General features: G+C 32.1%; 1 protein-coding gene across 1 annotated transcript in view; it reads right to left on the bottom strand.

Moving 5' to 3' along the window:
* The window catches only part of LOC134711754 (uncharacterized), a 75,361-nt gene that overhangs the window by 12,862 nt on the left and 44,761 nt on the right, over nt 1–17,738 (bottom strand). Inside the window, exons 34-42 of the mRNA XM_063572611.1 lie at nt 10,195–10,364; nt 9,031–9,156; nt 8,379–8,527; nt 6,927–7,057; nt 6,014–6,149; nt 4,990–5,058; nt 1,745–1,860; nt 1,202–1,283; nt 598–765 (exon numbers count right to left, since the gene is read on the bottom strand). Of these exons, the coding sequence (XP_063428681.1) occupies nt 598–765; nt 1,202–1,283; nt 1,745–1,860; nt 4,990–5,058; nt 6,014–6,149; nt 6,927–7,057; nt 8,379–8,527; nt 9,031–9,156; nt 10,195–10,364 (1,147 nt within the window). The remainder of the gene's footprint in view (nt 1–597; nt 766–1,201; nt 1,284–1,744; nt 1,861–4,989; nt 5,059–6,013; nt 6,150–6,926; nt 7,058–8,378; nt 8,528–9,030; nt 9,157–10,194; nt 10,365–17,738) is intronic.

The following is a 17,738-nucleotide window of genomic DNA, read 5'->3' as shown; positions in this document are numbered from 1 at the left end:
TTTTTTTTTTTAAATATAGGATTTTGCTATTTTTTTCTACAAAAACTTTATCATATACTGAATAGAATAATAAAATAAAAAAATGGAGGCACGGTTCATTTAAGCTCAACAACTACTTTTGAAAGAAGCATACATTTTGGTTAAGGGTCTGACTTTTTTCTGTTGAACTAATAGGAGAAATAGAGGCATTATTGATATAAAATTAAAAATAAATTTCAGAAATCGCTTAAATTTTACAATAGTTTTGTTTAAGTACAGCTTATTTGAAAAAAAATAAGAAAAAATATAGGTCACCAAAGGTTAAAACAGATATTAAAATTTCAATGCCAAAAAAAATGAAATTTTTACACCAAAGGGAGATAATTTGTAACTTTTCAATGATGTTTACATTTTAAAAGTCATTGATATCTGAAGCCAAAATGAATCGATTTTTTTGGTTGATTTTTTTGTACCATATCATAAAGTAACAACTAATCATGCTAATAGTGCAATAAATAAAATTTGTAATGAAAACAAAAATGTTTGCTGAAATTTTTGTACCCTTCAGCCTTTTTAAGTCAATTGTCTAAAATATTTTTTTAAACTGGGAAAACTCACAGCTTTCATCTGTGTAGAAATACGGGAAACTTCTTCCAATCCTTTCCTGTGAACTTCTTCTGGACTAAGCGGCAATGAGGTATGCCATTTCAAGCAAGCCTTATAATAGTCCATACCTCTATCCCATGACCCTACACCTAAACCTGGTCTTGTGTGCTTCAGGTAAGTCTACAATTACATCAAGAATATTCAACTTAAAATATAACTAGTGGATGCTATATTAATGTATAGCTGACAGAACTCATTGATTCAACTTTGATATCTTCTTTTGTACAGCTCTTACAAACAATATTCAGTTACCAGTCAATGCAGGAAATACAAAGCTTTTACATTTTGTTCATAACTGTTAAAAATATATGGCTTTCCAGTGTATCTAAGGTATCTAATGCAGTAATGGAAACTTATTTCAAAAAAGACTTCTGATGAAAAGTGAAATGTGGTGTAGTCTTTAATGAGACAGTAACTCAGTTTTGTTTTATTAACAATTGTATTTACAAAATTTTAAAGTTTTGTTATCTCAAAAATGTTAGGTGTATACAAGTAATGTCAGATTTAATATTTGCATATTTGACACAAAAAATCCATACTTTAATTGATAGCTTACCTCATTTATAAAAACCTCTATATCATTTAGAGATCTCATGTAATCAGTGATTGCTGATTTGGCCTTTTCCCTTATATTTTCCCTAAAAAGAAAATCATAAAAATATTTCTTCGAAACTTCAAAATTTGAAATAATTTTCATAGGAACATAATTATATAGGGTATAAATACATCCTTAACAGTTTTTCATTTGATCCTTATAAACAAAATTAATGAAAAGAAAAAAAGATGTCAAAATAACTCTTTTGAATCATAAATTAGTTTCTCACAATAAAGTTAATTTAATCAAAAATCTGAACAAGCACTGACATGATGGCCTTATGGTATCCTATAATTATTTATTTCTGTGGCATTTGGTCTTTTGTGGATAGTTGTCACATTGGCAATCTAACCACTTCTTTTTTTTATATGAAAAGATGTCAGTTAACATGGTAAATATAAATTTGATATGGCTGTCTTCTCATGCAGCTTTATTTCTTATCTATTATTATTTCTATCTATTTAAAATGAATAATGATGATTGCTGTGTAACTTGAAAACTTACTTTTCTTCATGGTTTATGGTTGAAATCTGATCTAAATCCTCTGTGAATGGTTTGTACAACACAAAGTTCTCGCTGTCTTCAGTAATCATCTCTCTTATTATTTTTGGTACCTTTTCCTGGGAGAAAAAAAAATGTTTTTATTGGAGAAATTTCATTGCCATTTGTTAGACAATATATGCCTACATTTCTTTTTATAATCAAAATAGTTTTATGCACCAGAAATTCACATTTCATATTTGGTCACATCTTCGCTAGCCAAGGGTTACGATCCACTCCCGCTCTCTTCACCCTTGGCGGATTGAGATAAAATTTCGGAGACATAAGGTAAGGATTTTTATTGGTTGCAGTCAAAACTCGCTGCATCCAATCAAAATGCGCCTGTAACATGATCACGTGTAAATGTAGAAAGTGTTTGTAAACAATTGCCACATGTTTTTTGTGCAACAAGCCTTTACATCCCTAAACATACGACTATATTTAGTGAAAACTTGAATGTTTTTAATCAACAAATGGAAGTTCCTGTGTATGTTTCATGCACAAATGCATGAATGTTGACGTATGCTTTCATTTCCGGCTTTACCAAGTGTGTAGCATCTAGACGCTACCGTGTTTTTACCTCCAAGCTGAAGAGTTCAAGTGCTACCATTGGTCAAGACTAATGTATTCGGAATTGGCGTGGTTTTTATCTTCCGATAGATGGCGCAACATTGTTATCACAAATGTTGGCTCAATCCGCCAAGGGTGAAGAGAGCGGGAGTGGATCGTAACCCTTGGCTAGCAAAGATGATTTGGTCATTGCAAACAACAGAAAGGAGAGGGGGGGGGCGAGACCATTTTCGGGACGCTGGGATCGGCCTTTTTTAGCATCAGGAAGCTGGGATTGCCTTGTTTAAAGATCGGGAATTCGGGATAGAAAAATATCGTGATACGGGAAATCCACGTTTTTAGCCTCGGGAAATCGGGATTTGTATGTTGAAATATAACGGGATTGACAAAAAACTGTACCATGGACAGAAAAAAATGCCATTTTCATTATACTTCAATCAGAATTCATCTAGAAACAGAGTAGATCCAGATCAGAGAAAAAAAAGAAATTTAACAAAATTGTTAAAGTCACGGACTTAGTATCATGATTTTTTTTATTTAAAAAAAAATGTGTTCTACATAAAATAAGCTTATCTTTCTACTTTTCTAAATTTTCCCACTGTCGGTCGATCAGCTTCTTGTTGGTAATCAGTTGTGTAATTACATATGCCCTAAGTATGGTCATCTATCCTAACAAGTGTCTTACCATCTGTTTTTTTTTTTATTTCATAATGTAAATCGTTTCGACTACTTAAGCATGGTCAAGTTGGAAATCTCATAAGTGACATTTGTAGTTCTGTTTGTGTCTGTAACTTGGTTCAGTGGTTTTTCGAATTGTGACTCAATAAATTCAAATTTCTCTCTGTTACAAAACGATCCCAGTGCTTATCCTATAGGTTCTTGTATTGACTTGAACTAGAATTCGTCCATTTTTCTGACTGGCTACTGAAGATTTACGAGAACAACAATGCTTATATGCAGCTTGACATCACGTTTATATTGATAATACATATATTCGTATTTCTGGAGACCTAAACATAGTCAATAACTACAAGTTGAGACAACTTTTGTCCAAGGGTTCGAAATACAGAGAGCCACAGCCAATCAATTGGAAGCAGAACTTCAAACTACTAATGGATTCTATTGAGGATTGAGAAAAAGACTGGGCATAAAGAGAAAAGGTTGAGGTTGACACTTTTTCGCAGTGGGTAAAATCAGTGAGGTCATTGATTCAGATAAAAGTATGTAAGCTTAAAGGGTTTATTAGTACAAAAGCTCCTTCCATCTTTAAAGACCCTCGGGTCAAAGAGGAACTGTCTTGTCTCCATGACAAATATGTTGTTGTTCTAGCTGACAAATCCTCAAACACTTTCGTTTTTGTTTGCAAGAAACACTACATTGACTGCCTGATGAAGGAACTGGGGATAAATGTCACACTTGGAAATCCTACATATACACTTAAGTACGCTTACGAAGCAGGAGATCCTGGAAAACCACAAATTGGTTCTAATCTCCTTTGGTGTTAATCCAAAGGATGAATACCAGGATCTTCTATGATCTATCCTTATATTCCTAAGTTTACAAGAATACTTATAAGGAAAGGTATATTGCAGGTTCTTCTAAGTGTTCCACTTAAACCCTTTCTAGGAGTAGGTCCGGTAAGGACCGATTTTGGCCTCAAATTTAAGTTTCATCTGACGAAAGATTTTGACCACTTTTCAATCACTTAAGTGTCCATTTCATACGATTCAATTAATTTATGTGCAAGATTTTAACTTATTTAGTCATTAAAAACGGTCCTATTCAAGCTCAAATATGAAAAATCTACCAAATATGCCAAAAAATGTCACTTTTCAGATGGGTTTGTCAAAAACGAAAGTGGCCGCATCCGTGTTCATCCTCAATCTTTACATATGTTATGTATTATCATCAAATACAACTTCCATTTCAATATTTTGGATGAACACGAATGCGGCCACTTCCGTTTTACCCGGAAACTGTCTAAAATTTAACTAAAATGCTGGAATTGTGAAGATTTCAGTAATTTAGCACGACTTCATGGTGCTAGTACCCAATATATGTACATTGTATTGGCAAAAACAGCCCATATTTATGTAGCAGAACCATTCTACTATCCAATAACTAAGAAAAAGTTTAAATTTTAACAATTTTGTAAAACTGCCATATTTTGGGGCCAAAAAGAGGTCTTACTGAACCTACTCCTTTAATGAAAGTATGCATCGTTTATAAAAAATGTTAAAATATATTATTGAACAAATTATCAAATACATGTTATGTCATTTATGAAAGCAGGTTTAACCCTGCCACATTTTTGCATCTATCTCAAATCAGGAGCCTCTGGCCTTTGTTAGTCTTGTATTATTTTTAATTTTAGTTCTTATGTACAATTTGGAGTTTAGTATGGCGTTTATTATCACTGAACTAGTAAATATATATATTTGTTTAGGGGCCAGCTGAAGGATGCCTCTGGGTGCAGGAATTTCTCGCTACATTGAAGACCTATTGGTGACCTTCTGCTGTTGTCTGTTCTATGGTGGGTCAGGTTGTTGTCTCTTTGACACATTCCCCATTTCGATTCTCAATTTTATTCTAATATTTGTTATTATGTGTGACTTTCAATAAGCTAGCATGAAACTTACAATTGATACTTTATTGTAGGTGTGATTAACTTCAATTGCCTTGCTGAATCTTTCTTTCATTTGCCCAAGCTGAAAAATATAATAAAGTATTCATGAAAATATTTGTGTATTGGTAGAGTGGGGTGCTCATTTTCCCCATATCTTTCCATGTTTTCTTCAGTTTATGTTCAGGTCTTTATGTTTTTGAAGTAAACTGATATTTCTTTATGAAGATAACTTCAAATGCAACATATTCCTAGCTTGAAAACATGTTTGTTTTGAGAAAAATCATCTGAAAAGTTGGATTAAAGGGTGTTTGAAATTTTGATTTTTTTTTCAACGGGGGACACATATTCGCCGTTTTTACACATCTATTTGAAATGAAATAACTGCAGCTTTAAGCAATATTTATCAAATAAATTTCATTATAGATAAATAGCAGACATTTGAAAGGTGTAAAAAACTGTAATTTAGGGCAATCAGTCAAAGAATTAAGTAGAAATACTTCTTTGAAATCTTTTATTTTCATTTAGGAAATTGGCTGAAAATCGTTGTCAGTTTTTCAGTCTTTGCGGTAAGTGGCGATATTTGGTCTCATTTGCAAAAATAATCATATTTGTTATAAAATATAACTTACCATCATATTTCTTCCATTTCTAACATCCTTTGAAGTTTTTACACCTTTAAAATCATAAAACAGCGAAATTGTGTCCATGGCGAATATGAGCGCCCAACTCTATATATCTAGCAGATTTTTCCTGAATTTTCCAAGATCGATAAATCTCTTGCTGATCATTTATCCAATTATCAATCATATCTATCGTCAATACTTTTTGAACTAATTGTCAAAAGTTGAATTGTTTTTTTTTTTACCTTGATGAAACACTCTTGGATGAGTTTTTTTTCTAATTGTTATCTTTGCGATGTCCTTCAATTATAATGTTAATTAATGGTAATCTGAAAGACCTTTTGGTGTTTGTTGATGAATTCAGTCAAAGTGTATGAGTATCATTATTCCAGATTATGTTATGTGAAATATATTTACCTGAATTGGCATATTTTGGATTCTTGTTATAAAGTTTTCAAAGTCTCCTTTAGTATGCTTTGCCATATTCTTCACAATAGTATCGGGGTCAGATTGTGGGCCTTCCAGGAAGTTTATAGGATTAAGAGCATTGTACCTACAGATAAATATAAAACAGTGTCATATTTTTACAGCCATTCTGACATTTAATGATTTTAAAAGTTGCAATGCTTTTCCAAAACTGAATCTCTTTTGACCACAACAGAAATAAATGAAATATAACATGTATTTATCATTTTGATTGTTCTATACTGTTTGTCATAGCCATGAAAAGTAAATATGTTTGTCTTTAAAATAAATATTATCTATTGTAAAAGAACAGGATAAAATCCCACTCAACACAAACGTAAGAGGTGCATCAACTTTAATAAGTGAACACATTTTCTCTAATTTTCCGCTATTTTCAGGTTTCCTAACTGATTGTAAAAGAACTGTTCTCTCCACTGGTTAAATAACTGTTGTTTTTGCAAATTGAAAGTATTCTGAATACTCCTATTCTGATGTCATTTAAAAAAGGTGACCATGTCTGATGATGTCACATATAATTAAGAACACTAATTTCTGCAATTTTTTGAAAAGAAAGAATAAAAATCATTTGTGAAACAGATTCCACCATCATAATATGTAATACAATATTTCTACACTCTCAACAGTGAAATTTCAAATATTCAAAAAGCTCAGCAAGCACAGCAAGCTGCAGGTTGGAATATTAAAATCAAACTGTCTTGAATGAAAAAATATTGTAAGACACTTGTTGCATGCAGTGGTGGACTCTTTATCTAAAACTGTAATCTTAAGCAATGTTGTTGTCAAAAACCTCCTAGAACTATGGCTACATAAATTGTCATATACTGAATGATTTATATATACTTACATTCTCCATTCATATCCATCATGGTAGGTCTGCAGGAAATCTTTGAATATATCATAGTCTACCTTCAACTTGGCAGTCAATGTATCTCTTTGGATCTTTGATAACTGGTCTAGATACCAATCAACTTGGTTCTATGTAAATACATGAGGACAAATCATCAAGATGGAATTCATTCTTTTTTTATTTTTGCATGATATATTGGAACATACACCAATTTTAATGTCACATTATGTGGTATCAACTGCATACCCCTTTATCAGCTTTCTTTTAGTTTGAATTAAAGAAATGAAGTTACACTCAGGATAAGCTAAGCCTTCCCTTTTTTTTGTTTTAAAAGATGATTGGAAAAGACAAAAGTAAATAATACAGTTTTTAGACATTGCTGATATAAATTGGAAAAAAATCTGTCAAAAAGTGTAATCATGAAAATACTAAACAATGCAATTTTACACATAAAATAACTATTTCTAAGGGGCATAATTCTTTAAAAAAATTTGTAAGGGTTCCGCGGAACCCAGTGTCTCGCCTACTATTGCTGTAAATCACAGGCTCAACAAAAATGAGGAAAACAATCAATAAAAATATTCCTCATGATACTATCTTTTGATTGTAAGAAGCTTCTGTCCAAGTTTGGTAAAAATCTAGGATAGTTAATGAATCTAATAAATGTTTTGAAAACTGTAACTGCAGACTGTATGCAATGTTAACTGGAAGAAAATCTAAGTCCAAATTTACTTCTGGATACTATCTTATGATCATAAATAAGCTACTGTCCAAGTTTGGTACAAACCCAGGATAGTTTAAGAAAGTAAACTTTATAACCACAGAGTGAATGTAATGTTTCCCCGCAGAAAAACTAAGTCCATTTAAAAGTAAATACGGAAAAAATGGATTTATTTTTTCACAAAATTTACTTCTGGATACTATCTTATGATCATAAGCAAGCTTCTGTCCAAGTTTTGTACAAACCCAGGATAGTTTAAGAAAGTTATTAAAATTCTAAAAAGTTAAAACTTTAACCACAGAGTGAATGTAATGTTTCCCCGCAGAAAAAACTAAGTCCATTTATAAGTAAAATACGGAAAAAATGGAATATTATTTTTTCGAAATTTACTTCTGGATACTATCTTATGATCATAAACAAGCTTCTGTCCAAGTTTGGTAGAAATCCAGTATAGTTTAAGAAAGTTATTAAAATTTCAAAAACTTTAACCACAGAGTGAATATTTGTGGACGCCGCCGACGACGCCGCCGACGACAGAAAGTAGGATCGCTTAGTCTGGCTTTTTCGACTAAAGTCGAAGGCATGACAAAAATCATTTTTGAACTGGTCCATGCAATGCTAATAAAATCTGATGAAACCTCTGACAAGAATTGTAGTTGTGCTACCATCTTACAAGATCAGACACATGAAACATGTTTAACAAATTACATATAAGGATTCATTGTTACCTTCCATCTGTCAAATAACTCGATTGAGTAGTCATCGAGTCTGTCATCATATCTACGATCGTTAATTATTGTAGCAAATTCAGGATTTTCTGCTAGCAACCATTCACTGAAACTGGTCTGTAATTCATTAAACTTATCTTCCGATGTTTCTAAATATAATTATAGAGATCTAGTTATATAGCATGGCATGCATCAGTATAAAGAAGAATGTGTCCCAAGTACACAGATGCCCCATCCACACTATCATTTTCTATGTTCAGTGGACCTTGAAAATAGGATAAAATCTCTAATTTGGCATTAAAATTAAAAAGATCATATCAAAGGGAACATGTTTACTAAGTTTCAAGTTGATTGGACTTCAACTTCATCAAAAACTACCTCGACCAAAAACTTTAACCTGAAGCGGGACAGACGGGCAAACAAACGGACGCACAGACCAGAAAACATAATGCCAATAAATGGGGCATAAAAAGCATTACACTATTTAAGCGTAAATAAAATTATCATGATTATGCTATTAAAGGGATGGTTTGCAGCATATAATATGTAATGAATATAAAATATCTTGCTAAAATGTTAAAGATAATGGTAATGTTTGTTCTAGATTTAAATAAAGTAGGCCTGAATATATTTTCACAAGCATATATTATACCTGTTGTGCCCTGAGTGTTTTTGACTTGATCTATCCAGGAATCAACAACGGTCTCCAGGGTTGACAATGGCATGGCTCCGTTTTGTAGAACAACCAGGTGGAATTCATCAATTTTGAACAGATCTCCTGCAATCAAATCACTTTGCACATAATCTATATCAAACTACAAGTTTCCAATAATATCCCTGCTGCAATAAAATTGTTTTTGAACTACCTCAATGTACAACAAATGTACAACAATTAATATATGTGAGCTGAAGCAAGTGACTTAGCATTTATATAATATATAAAACATTTAAATATTTGAGAATGTGGTAAAGTATAAACTTTAAATGATGCAAGCACTTAATAAAATACTGATAATGGACAAATACTGAAATAGTTGCAAGCAGTTCATTTTCATTCATCTACTACTAAGCATATTCTCAACATGCTCAACAAAATATCACTTCTCAAACTAATTCTACTAACACAAAATCAATGTTTTCCATAAAAAATGAATAAAAGGATATAAATAAAATCTCATTATCCAGTTCTTCTTAATATCAATGGCAATGGTAGTCAATTCAATAAACTAACATTGCATCTACTGTGAATAGTATACATGTATGTATTGATAATATATTATATCCCAGACCATTAAACACAAAGTGAAAAGACTTTTAAACCAGGAAATTATTGTCTATTTACTATTGAGAAGTTACTTCTTAAATTGTTCAGAGGAGCATTCTTATACTCATGTCAAAATGATTGATTGATTGTTGGTTGCTTAATGTCCAGTGGCAAATATTTCATGCATATTTAGGACAAATTAACAAAAAATCAATACTCGTTAAAAGAAAAATATTTTTTATAAATGGACAATTTGCAATTTAAGTAATAAGGGTAAAAAATAATTATGCTTAATAAATCACAAGAATTTAAAGAACTTGTACAGGACTCTTGAAAGTGATAGAAGTGAAATGTCTTTTATAACTTAATACTAGGTAGAGAGGGTTTTGCTGATCACCAATGAAGGCTGTTCACTGTGACCCACTGTTGTTAAATTCTAGGTCAGTTGGTCTCTGGTGGAATGTTGTTTCATTTGCAATCATACCACACCTTCTTATTTTTAAACAATTATAATTATACACAATTTACATTTTGTTAACACTCAAAACATACCTAGTTCCTTTTCTGATTTAGCTCGAAGTTCCCTTATCTTCAGTTCTCCAATTTTATATGCACATGCCTGGCCGGGCCATGTAATGTATCTATTTACTTCATTAGTTATATCACTTTGTCCATATGCTGTGAAGTTCAGCATGTAATTTATGGCACGTTCCGCTGTCCAGCTGTAAATACAATAAAGAAGCTCTTTATAAGGAGGCTTAAAGGTACAAAAACAATATTTAAACATTTTAATTATTACATAATAGTTGTTACTTTATGATATAGTAAAATCAATTAACAACAAAAATAAAATGGTTTTGGCCCAAGATGACTTTTAAAATGTTTGTGTCATTGAAAAAGCTCCAAATTATCTCCCTTTGGTGCAAAAATTTTCTTTTTTGCATTATAATTGAAATATCTTTTTAAACTCATCTGTGACCTATATTTTTTATTATTTTTTTTAAGCAAGCTGTACCAAACAATAGACAATTTAAAGCTATTTTTGTAATTTAGTTCTTTTTTAGCTCACCTGGCCAAAAATCTTCTCCTCTGAAACTACTGGGCCAAATTTACCAAACTTGGCCACAATCATCATTGGGGTATCTAGTTTAAACTAGAGGCTCTAAAGAGCCTGTGTCGCTCACCTTGTTCTGTGTCTATCTGCCCTGAAATTTTCAAATGAATCAGACAACCAGTTGTTGGGTTGCTGCCCCTGAATTGGTAATTTTAAGGAAATTTTGCCGTTATTGGTTATTATCTTCAATATTATTATAGATAGAGATAAACTGTAATCAGCAATAATGATTAGCAAAGTAAGATCTACAAATAAGACAACATGACCAAAATGGTCAGTTGACCCCTTAAGGAGTTATTGCCCTTTATAGTAATTTTTTTTTAAATGTAATTTTTTGTAATCTTCTACAAATAACTTCTCCGCTGAATCAAACTTAACAGAAAATCATTATTAGGGTATCTATTTTAAACAAGAGGCTGTCACAAAGACAGCAAACCGGATTTATTAACATTTATTTGTGTCCTGGTAATATCACAAGAACCATTACTGATGAATGGTGAAAGTGTAAATCGTCAATATCAAATTTGACCTCCATTTTGTCATCAGTAACAACATATTAAAATTTTGGAATAGTTCATGCGTAAATGCACGGCCACGACTGGAAACACCATTTCAATCTTTCAAGAACCATAACTCCTGAACGGTAAAAGTCAAAATCGCCATTATTGAACTTGACCTTCATTTAGTTGTCAGTAACAACATATTAAAATTTTAAAAGCTTTGGTTGAAAGGTTCATAAATTAATGCACAGACAACATTTAATTGCCGCCCGCATGCCCAGCCACCCAACCGCCGGGCCGCCCACCGTACATCCCCAAATCAATAACCAACATTTTTGTCACAAAAATCCGGTTAAAAATGTGTGCAGTGACCTGGCCAACCAACTAAGGTGGCCGCCATGGCTAAAAATAGGTCATAGGGCCTAAGGGGTAAAATATAGATTTTGGCTTATACTCTGAAACCAAAGCATTCAGAGCAAAACTGACAATAGGTAAAATTGTTTATTAAGTCAATATCTATCAGCCCGGAAAGTTTCAGATGAATTGGAAAATTGGTTGTTAGGTTGCTGCCCCTCAATTGGTAAATTTAAAAAAAAAATTGCCATTTTTGGTTATTATCACAGCAATAATATTTGGCATAGTAAGATCTACAAATAAGTCAACACGACCAAAATGGTCAGATGATCCCCTTAAGGAGTTACTGCCCTTTATAGTCAATTTTGAACAATTTTCATTAATTTGGTAAATTTTTGTAAATTTTTAAACAATATTTTCTCTATGTAACTAAAGGGCCAAGTTAATTATAGATAGAGAATTTTGTAAGTAGCAAGAACGTTCAGTAGAGTAAGATCCACAAATACATAGCCATCACCAAAACACAATTTTGTCATGAATAACTCTGTATAATTTGTTTAATATGCACATATATCAAGGTGAGAGACACAGGCTCTTAAGAGCCTCTAGTTTATTTCAATATTACCTTTATTTCTCCTATTAAATGTATTAGTTCAACAGAAAAAAAGTACTTTTAACAAAATCGTGTGCATTCTTTTTTTTTAACTATGATAAAGTTCATTTATAGAAAAAAAAATTGGTATCATATATTAAAAAAAAATAAAAAAGCCTCTCAAGAGCCTGAATCGCTCACCTTGTTTTTTTTTGGCATCTTTCATTTTAAGAGTTTAAGTGTCCAATTTCATCGTAGTTTGTGTTTTTTGGTTTAATGAATATTAATGAGTGTTTGAAAATGCATTTTTTTGTAATACTTTCTTCTAAACCCCAAACTGCACAATTTCCTTAAAATTACCAATTTAGTGGCAGCAACCTAACTATGGGTTGTTAGATTCATCTGAAAAATTCAGGGTTGATAGAACTTTACCTTCTAAACACTTTTATCCAATGTCAGATTTGCTCTAAATGCTTTGGTCTATATGAGATATAAGCCAAAAACTGCATTTTACCCCTATAGATATAGGAAGATGTGGTGTGAGTGCCAATGAGACAACTCTCCATCCAAATAACAATTTAAAAATTAAACCATTATAGGTTAAAGTATGGCCTTCAACACGGAGCCTTGGCTCACACCGAACAACAAGCTATAAAGGGCCCCAAAATTACTAGTGTAAAACCATTCAAACGGGAAAACCAACGGTCTAATCTATATAAACAAAAAGAGAAACGAGTAACACGTATATATTACATAAACAAACGACAACTACTGTACATCAGATTCCTATGTTCTATTTTTACCCAAAGCGGCCATGTTTTTTGAAGAAACAGAAAATAAAAACACAAACTTTATTCTAGATACCCTAAGGATCATTCAGCTTGAATTTGGTTGGAATTGGTTCAGTAGTTTTTGAGGAGAAGATTTTCTAAAGTTAGAAAAACATGATAAACAAATTGTGTAAAATTGTCCTAATCAAGGGCAATAACTTTTTCAGCCTTTCAGGGGTCAATTGACAATTTTGGTCATAGGAACTTATTTGTAGATCTTATTTTGCTGAACACTATGACCCAATGTTAGATTTGCGCTAACTGCTTTGGTTTTTGAGATATACCTCTATGTTCTATTCTTAGCCATGGCAGCCATGGTTTTTGACGAAACAGAAAATAAAACACAAACTTTATTCTAGATACCCTAAGGATCATTCAGCTGAAGTTGGGTTGGAATTGGTTCAGTAGTTTCAGAGGAGAAGATGTTTGAAATAGTTTACACCAGACATGCCAGACGGACAATGACGACGACGATGATGGTAGATGGATGCAAAGAAATTTCTATAACACACACCGTTCCTCCTTCAGAACGATGAGCTTAACTAGAGGCTCTCAAGAGCCTGTGTCGCTCACCTTGGTTTATGTGTATATTAAACAAAGGAAACAGATGGATTCATAAAAAAATTGTGTTTTGGTGATGGTGATGTGTTTGTAGATCATACTTTACTGATCATTTTGTTACATACAATTTTCTCTATCTGTAATGAACTTGGCCCTTTAGTTACAGAGGAAAACACTTTGTAAAAACTTACCAAAATTTACCAAATTAATGAAAATTGTTAAAAAATGACTATAAAGGGCAATAACTCATTAAGGGGTCAACTGACCATTTTGATAATGTTGACTTATTTGTAGATCTTATTTTGCTGAACAATATATTGCTGTATACAATTTATCTCTATCTTTAATAGTATTCAAGATTATAATCAACCAGATGCTCCGCAGGGCGTAGCTTTACACGACCGCAGAGGTTGAACCCTGAACGGTTGGGGCAAGTATGGACACAACATTCAAGCTGGATTCAGCTCTAAATTTGGATTGTTATTAAATAGTTGACACAGCATAGGTTTCTGACACAGAATGAATGTGTTCTAATGAACTTAAAAATTTTGTTTTGCCTTTGAGCAATTCACTTTGCTGTTGAATATTAATCCTCTCAAAAAAAGTGTTTGAAGAAATTTTCTTTTTATTTATGAAATTTCGAATGAGAAAAATTGAACCCATTTTTTTTAATCACATCCCCCTTTCCCTTATTCCAAAACTAATCTCAATTAAAATTTCTAATGGAGTTTGCAACAATAACTACTCATTTAAATCCATCATAAAATATTAAGATGTAAAAAAACTGCTTGGTATCACTGAATGGTAAAGATTATTTTAATTTATCAGTTGGTAGTAAAAAGTGAATATACATTGTATATTATATATAACAAAGATTTAAGTTGATTCTGGACAAAGAAAGATAACTCCAATTAAAAAAATTCTTGCTATTGCACAATATTGTGCTATTAGATATTTCTTGCTTACTATTCTGGACAATGAAAGATAACTCTAATTAAAAAAAAAATTTGCTATTTCACAATATTGTGCAATTAGATATTTCTTGCCATTGCGCAATACTGTGCAATTGAAAAGACTTGCTATTGCACAATACTTAATATAATAATTTTAGATCCTGATTTGGACCAACTTGAAAACTGGGCCCATATTAAATCAAAAATCTAAGTACATGTTTGGATTCTGCATATCAAAGAACCCCAAGATTTCAATTTTTGTTAAAATCAAACTAAGTTTAATTTTGGACCCTTTGGACTTTAATGTAGACCAATATGAAAACAGGACCAACCAGTTGCTCCGCAGGGCGTAGCTTTATACGACCGCAGAGGTTGAACCCTGAATGGTTGGTGCAAGTATGGACACAACATTCAAGCTGGATTCAGCTCTAAATTTGGATTGTGATTAAATAGTTGACACAGCATAGGTTTCTGACACAAAATGAATGTGTTCTAATGAACTTAAAATTTTGGTTTTCTCTTACAGCAATTCACTATGCTGTTGAATATTAATCCTCTCAAAAAAATGTTTGAAGAAATTTTCTTTTTATTTATGAAATTTCAAATTAGAAAATTGAACCCAATTTTTTTAATCACATCCCCCTTTCCCTTATTCCAAAACTAATCTCAATTAAAATTTCTAATGGAGTTTGCAACAATAACTACTCATTTAAATACATCATAAAATATTAAGATGTAAAAAAACTGCTTGTTATCACTGAATGGTAAAGATTATTTTAATTTATCAGTTGGTAGTAAAAAGTGAATATACATTGTATATTGTATATAACAAAGATTTAAGTTGATTCTGGACAAAGAAAGATAACTCCAATTAAAAAAAATTCTTGCAATTGCACAATATTGTGCTATTAGATATTTCTTGCTTACTATTCTGGACAAAGAAAGATAACTCTAATTAAAAAAAAAATTGCTATTTCACAATATTGTGTAATTAGATATTTCTTGCCATTGTGCAATACTGTGCAATTGAAAAGACTTGCTATTGCACAATACTTAATATTATAATTTTAGATCCTGATTTGGACCAACTTGAAAACTGGGCCCATAATCAAAAATCTAAGTACATGTTTGGATTCAGCATATCAAAGAACCTCAAGATTTCAATTTTTGTTAAAATCAAACTAAGTTTAATTTTGGACCCTTTGGACTTTAATGTAGACCAATTTGAAAACAAGACCAAAAATGAAGAATCTACATACACAGTTAGATCTGGCATATCAAAGAACCCCATTTATTCAATTTTTGATGAAATCAAACAAAGTTTAATTTTGGACCCCGATTTGGACCAACTTGAAAACTGGGCCAATAATCAAGAATCTAAGTACATTTTTAGATTCAGCATATCAAAGAACCCAACCGATTCATTTTTTGTCAAAATCAAAGTAAGTTTAATTTTGGACCCTTTGGACTTTAATGTAGACCAATTTGAAAACGGGACCAAAAGTTAAGAATCTACATACACAGTTAGATTCGGCATATCAAAGAATCCCAATTATTCAATTTTGATGAAATCAAACAAAGTTTAATTTTGGACCCTTTGGGCCCCTTATTCCTAAACTGTTGGGACCAAAACTAAAAAAAATCAATACCAACCTTCCTTTTATGGTCATAAACCTTGTGTTTAAATTTCATAGATTTCTATTTACTTATATTAACGTTATGGTGCGAAAACCACGAAAAATGCTTTTTTGGGTCCCTTTTTGGCCCCTAATTCCTAAACTGTTGGGACCTCAACTCCCAAAATAAATACCAACCTTCCTTTTGTGGTCATGAACATTGTGTTTAAATTTCATTGATTTCTATTCACTTAAACTAACGTTATTGTGCGAAAACCAAGAATAATGCTTATTTGGGCTCTTTTTGGCCCCTAATTCCTAAACTGTTAAAACCAAAACTCCCAAAATCAATCCCAACCTTTCTTTTGTGGTCATAAACCTTGTGTCAAAATTTCATAGATTTCTATTACCTTAAACTAAAGTTATAGTGCGAAAAACCAAGAAAATGCTTATTTGGGCCCTTTTTGGCCCCTAATTCCTAAAATGTTGAGTACAAAACTCCCAAAATCAATACCAACCTTCCTTTTGTGGTCATAAACCTTGTGTTAAAATTCCATAGATTTCTATTCACTTTTACTAAAGTTAGAGTGCAAAAACTAAAAGTATTCAGACAACGACGACGACGACAACGCCGACGCTGCTGACGACGACGACGCAGACGACTACGCCAACGTGATAGCAATATACGACGAAAATTTTTCAAATTTTGCCGTTGTATAAAAACGGCTAAATTTCTTTAAAAATTACCAATTTGGGGGCAGCAACCAACCAACCAGTTGTCCAATTCATCTGAAAATTTCAGGGCAGATAGATATTTACTAGATAAACAAGTTAATCCCGTTGAAAGATTTGCTTTAAATGCTTTAGTTTCAGAGTTATAAGCCAAAATCTTCATTTTACCCCCATATCTTATTTTTAGCCATGGCGGCCATTTTGGTTGGTTGGCCGGGTCACCGCACACAATTTTTAAACAAGATACCCAAATAATGATTTTGGCTAAGTTTCGTTAAATTTGGTCCAGTAGTTTCAGAGGAGAAGATTTTTGTAAAAGATAACAAAAATTTATGAAAAATTGGTAAAAAATTACTATTAAGGGCAATGACTCCTTAAGTGGTCAACTGACCATTTTGATCATGTGACTTATTTGTAGATCTTACTTTGTGGAACATAATTGGTGTTTACAGTTTATCTCTATCTATAATAGTTTTCAAGATAATAACCGAAAACGGAACAAAATTTCCTTAAAATTACCAATTCAGGGCCAGCAACCAAACAACCCTGGCATTGTCTGATTCATCTGAAAATTTCAGGGCAGATAGATCTTAACCTAATAAACAATTTTACCCCCATGTCAGATTTGCTCTAAATGCTTTCGTTTCAGGGCAGATAGATCTTAACCTAATAAACAATTTTACCCCCATGTCAGATTTGCTCTAAATGCTTTTGTTTCAGAGTTATAAGCCAAAATATACATTTTTCCCTATTGTTCTATTTCTAGCCATGGTGGCCATCTTGGTTATTTTGCAGATCACCGGACACTTTTTTTAAACTAGATACCCCAATGATGATTGTGGCC

Source organism: Mytilus trossulus, chromosome 3 (assembly GCF_036588685.1).
Source record: "Mytilus trossulus isolate FHL-02 chromosome 3, PNRI_Mtr1.1.1.hap1, whole genome shotgun sequence".
NCBI classification, from domain to species: domain Eukaryota; kingdom Metazoa; phylum Mollusca; class Bivalvia; order Mytilida; family Mytilidae; genus Mytilus; species Mytilus trossulus.
This window is presented reverse-complemented; position numbering and strand designations above follow the sequence as displayed.